This window comes from Cupressus sempervirens, chromosome 2 (assembly GCF_028749045.1).
Source record: "Cupressus sempervirens isolate cs-2001-9-10 chromosome 2, ASM2874904v1, whole genome shotgun sequence".
NCBI lineage: Eukaryota > Viridiplantae > Streptophyta > Pinopsida > Cupressales > Cupressaceae > Cupressus > Cupressus sempervirens.
Window position 1 is genome coordinate 173,652,264 of NC_143119.1, and position 4,565 is coordinate 173,656,828.

The following is a 4,565-nucleotide window of genomic DNA, read 5'->3' on the forward strand; positions in this document are numbered from 1 at the left end:
AGTGAAATTATTACATAAGATTAGCATTACAAAATTATTACTTTGTTGGAAAGATTAGCATCTCTATCTAGAGACAATTTTCTAGAGATACAAACCTCAACAAAGATATTGCTAGCTATTGTGTCATATTATAACCATCAAGGTTATAAACTATATATGGAATTTAGAATCCATGCATACTACATGGAGGCTATAGTTATTTATTGTTTGGTCATCTATCATAGAACCCAAAACATCACACTTTCTTGGTGTATTCTTTTCCAAGGCCTACCATTAGGTTCATGCCTTCACCATTAGGGCATTCTTGATCCCCCTTACCCTTTTTATGGTAAATATGATTTTGAACTATGGTTTTTGGGTTGTGTCCATGTGACTCACAAGGAGTGATTTATTCCTCCCATTATATATTTTTTGATCTAAATGTTGTTTCACTTTAATTAGATAATATAATTGGTTAGTATATCTAAAAAAAATACATATTCATAAGCATTGTGCTATTTATCCTCATGGAGCACATCACATCTTCATTAGATTTTTTTATAATAAAAAAATATATTATGACATGTATTTATGCTTAGTGTCCATTTATTCTCGCAAGAGATGGGTTCGTGTGAACCACTACTCATGAAATATGGCTTGATGAGTTTGATTCAAAACCTACACAAATAGAAATATCGCAATTTGACTTGTTGTGAAAAAATATCTCCTACTTATCACATAATATGGAGAGTTTAGACATAGCATAAAAGCTAGTTGTTTGTTAACTATTATTAAATGAACCTAAGAACTCTTAGATAAGAAGCTCATAGTTTACTATTGTATTGTAGACTATTAGCTAAGCAAATATAAAATATTAAGAATAAAAGAAAGTGAAACATAATTTCTTAATTACAATAGCTTAATAATTATTTCTCTTTTACTTTCAACTTAAATTTTCCATCTATAAATGGTTAAATTTGCCATCTATAAATGGTTTCACTTAATATTTAACATTCAAATTATTTTACTCTAGTAAAAATGGTCTTACATAGTACTTCATTAAAAGAAAGGCAATCTTAATATTATACACGATTTGCATATCAAGAGCACACACAAGAAAGCATGTTCCCTCTTTAATATCACAAGTGACGAAGTAAAACATTAGGACGCGGCCTTATTTTGAGCCAGGCATGATTTCCAAGTCTACTAGGCCAGTGGAAACAAACAAGTTTGAATATTGACCCATATATTATTCCAAAACTGTCAAATCTATGTTGTCATATCAACTCTAATGGAGGACGATTCTTCACTGGTGGAAAAGGGTGCAGGTGGCGGACGAGCGTCCAAAGGAGTCGGAGGATTTGGGATGTCGTCGGCATCTCCTTCCAACATTTGAAGCACTTTCATCATTGACGGTCTGTCTGTCGATTTGTACTGAATACACCACAACCCCACTTTCGTCAGGCTCCTTGCCTTGGCCTCATCTGCTCTGCTCAACTCCCGCTCTCTCAATCTCGTTCTCAGTTCCCCTGTCTCCACCAATTTAATTGCCCAGTCTGGAAAGTAGAGCTGGCTTGAACAGCTCACCTGTATGTCAATGTTCTTCCTTCCTCCCACCATCTCCAATAACATCATTCCGAAACCGTAAACATCTGATTTGTCTGTTACAGGCCCACAATTTCTAGACCACACCTCTGGCGCTACATATCCCGGCGTTCCCCTCGCTGCCGTCATTGATACGTGGTCGTCTCTCCTTCCAGACAGTTTTGCCAGCCCAAAATCAGCGACCTTGGCTGTAAATTCCTCGTCCAGTAATATATTGTGCGGTTTAATGTCGAAGTGAATGATGCGGGTGTCACACTCATTGTGTAGATAAGCAATTCCGCGAGCCGCTCCCAAAGCAACTGAATACAGCTGATCCCAATTCAGAATTACATCCTCTTCTTTTCCTGCAAGTATGAATCTGTCGAGAGATCCATTTGCCATGTACTCGTAGATGAGTCCACCTGCACGTCCTTCGAAACAATACCCCAACAAACGAACCAGGTGAAAATGATGAATTCTTCCGATGGTTTCCACTTCGTTCATGAACTGTGTCTCGCTTTCCTTCGACTGATCAAGCATTTTAACCGCCACAAGAGAACCGCTTGGAAGCTTTCCTTTATAAACCTCACCAAACCCTCCTTTGCCCAGCTTATGTGTAAAGTTGCCGGTGATTGCCTTGATGGCTGAGTAGGAATATCTGGTTGGCATTCGATCAACAAAATTGTGTAGAAATGTCTCTACCTGGGAACTGGATCGTCCGTTATCACGCCTCCTTCCAAGCACCTCACTGTTGTCCAAGAAGAACATCTTCTTTCGATAAGCAATTACCAGGAATGACGCAGCTACTAACATTGCGCTGCCCACAGCAGCTGCCACTGAATTAACGGTTAAAATTAATTAACCCGTAGCTTATCATAGTCACAACATTAAACGTCCATAAATTAGAAAGCAGGTTTCTCCTCTTCCAATTATAAATAAAAATGTAGTTTTAAGGGTACTCTCAGAGAGACACTTCCCATAGAGAAAAGTGGCTAGCAATGACGATTTACCTCGAGATTTACATAAAATATACATAAATATCTAGCAATGACAATTTACCTCGAGATTTACATAAAATATACATAAATATCTAGCAATGACAATTTACCTCGAGATTTACACTAGGAAAAGGAAGTGATGCTTACCTAAAATGATGATGAACCTGGAGTTGGTCCGAGTGTCTGAGTCGAAAGAATCATGACCACGCTGGTAAGTTAGTAAAATATAATTTACATCTAATTCCGGTGCTAAATTCTTCCCATTCTATTGTCAATGAAATGAATATTTTTCAATTGAAATGAAATTGAAAGAAAGACAATTCGGACTCCTACCCTGCTTAACGATTGCATCATCCGTCTGGCAAAACGGCATCATGGTTGTATTGTTATAATTGCAGGTTCTGTTTCTTGACACGCAATTCTCACAATCTTGGCTGAAACTCCAATTAATTTCGAACCCCTGCTGTAGAATTTCGTTCAGACTCGTGGATCGATAAAGTTTCGAGTCGATCTTCACTGGCAGCTGAACATATGATTTACAAGGCCCTCTAATCGAAGTCAAGTTGGAGGTGGGCATGTAATACCAATCAGCGCTACAGTCTAATTGGGATGCGTTAATGGGCAATTTCTCCTTTTCGCACTGTTTCCCTAGAGTTATATTCTTGTACCCATCTACGATATGAAATTGGGAGCTAAACCAGAATTGAGCTGTAAAATTACTTGAGGATGGATCGCATGAATTTCCCCATAGATTTTTGTCAATTATTTTAATGATTTGGCTGTAATTTCCTGCGGAAAAGAGTTGGGGGTATTTTATATAGTACTGGTGTCCGCTGATATTGATTAGGGGCATACCATAGTATCCATCACAGTCAAGCTGAAGCGTGGGATCACCGCAACCACTGTGCTTCAATCCAAACGGATAAGCCAAACTATAAAACCCACATGCGAAAGGTTTCTGGCATGCTCCATCACATCGAGAAGAAAGCCATGATATCAGAATTGTGAAGAGAATACAGGAAAAGCGGAAGCGCCTTCCAGCAATGGCAGTGGAAAGCAGGGAACAAGAAGCTACCATTTTCTGAAGGATGAAAAGCTCCAGCCAAAAAACGGCTAAAGCTAGAATTATAGCAGAAAAACATGTGGAGCGGAAAGGACTCGTGAAAGTCGGAGGGGCAGCAGGAAAATAAAAGGGGATCCAGAGTCAACACACGACACTTTGACCACTTAAAATTAACCCTACCTGAAAACGAATGATCGCAAACAGAGCCGAATTTGTGTTTCGTGTTATTTTCTTACAACAGCACTTCATCAAATTTAGATCAACTTCTTTGTTTAAATCAATTCATATGTCAATTCGACGCGTTGCGCTGGTCTTAAAAACATAAAAAAGCTTTCCGTGCCCAGCACGTTACTCGGGGGCCATTAATGTGTCATGAAAAAATAGTGAACATGCTTGAAATTTGATCTCTATCGTATTGGATACTAACCTACCTAACAAATTACAAGATAAAAACAACCACTCGTCCAGCTATGGAGAAAGAGAAGGTGTATTGGGAAAATCTAATAGAGATCGCCTAGCCTTTAAGAATCTAGACTTAGACTCAAACATTTCAGAAACAGATTGACCAGATCTAAAACACAGAAATCATTTTTGAGAATAGATTAGAAAACAAAAGTGGGGCAACATTGTTCAAATTAAACTTTTTGATAAAAATCTATTAAATCAAACATATTCATATTACCACCTAATAAATCAATAAATTTTTTTAATAACTTCAAGTAACTAATTTGAATTCAAGGAAAAAAAATACTAAGAAGTATTCAATTCAAAATTTTCACAAAGTGGAAATATAAAATCACAAATAATTGTGTGTCGCCTCATCAAATTTAAAAATCAAATTGTTTTCATGGTCAACTATTTTTCTATAAAATATTTGAGGGTTCAATATTATTATATTATATATAAATAATCAAAAGATTTGTGTTATAACTTAAATAAAA

The 4,565-nt window shown here is 37.0% G+C and overlaps 1 protein-coding gene across 1 annotated transcript; it reads right to left on the reverse strand.

Moving 5' to 3' along the window:
- Window positions 1-1,034: 1,034 nt before the first annotated feature.
- On the reverse strand, window positions 1,035-3,747 carry LOC149571614 (LEAF RUST 10 DISEASE-RESISTANCE LOCUS RECEPTOR-LIKE PROTEIN KINASE-like 2.2). Its single transcript, XM_089813086.1, has 3 exons — window positions 2,895-3,747; window positions 2,709-2,744; window positions 1,035-2,399 (listed from the first exon to the last, which is right to left on the reverse strand). The coding sequence occupies exons 1-3, from the start codon at window positions 3,637-3,639 to the stop codon at window positions 1,249-1,251; spliced, it is 1,932 nt and encodes a 643-aa protein (XP_089669212.1). The 5' UTR covers window positions 3,640-3,747; the 3' UTR covers window positions 1,035-1,248.
- Between the last annotated feature and the right edge of the window lie 818 nt (window positions 3,748-4,565).

Coding starts and splice junctions, on each gene's coding strand:
- LOC149571614 (XM_089813086.1), bottom strand. CDS start 3,639: ATGGTAGCTTCTTGTTCCCTGCTTTCCACTGCCATTGCTGGAAGGCGC. Junction 2,745..2,894: donor TGATGCAATCGTTAAGCAGG/GTAGGAGTCCGA, acceptor CTTTCGACTCAG/ACACTCGGACCAACTCCAGG. Junction 2,400..2,708: donor CAGGTTCATCATCATTTTAG/GTAAGCATCACT, acceptor CCGTTAATTCAG/TGGCAGCTGCTGTGGGCAGC.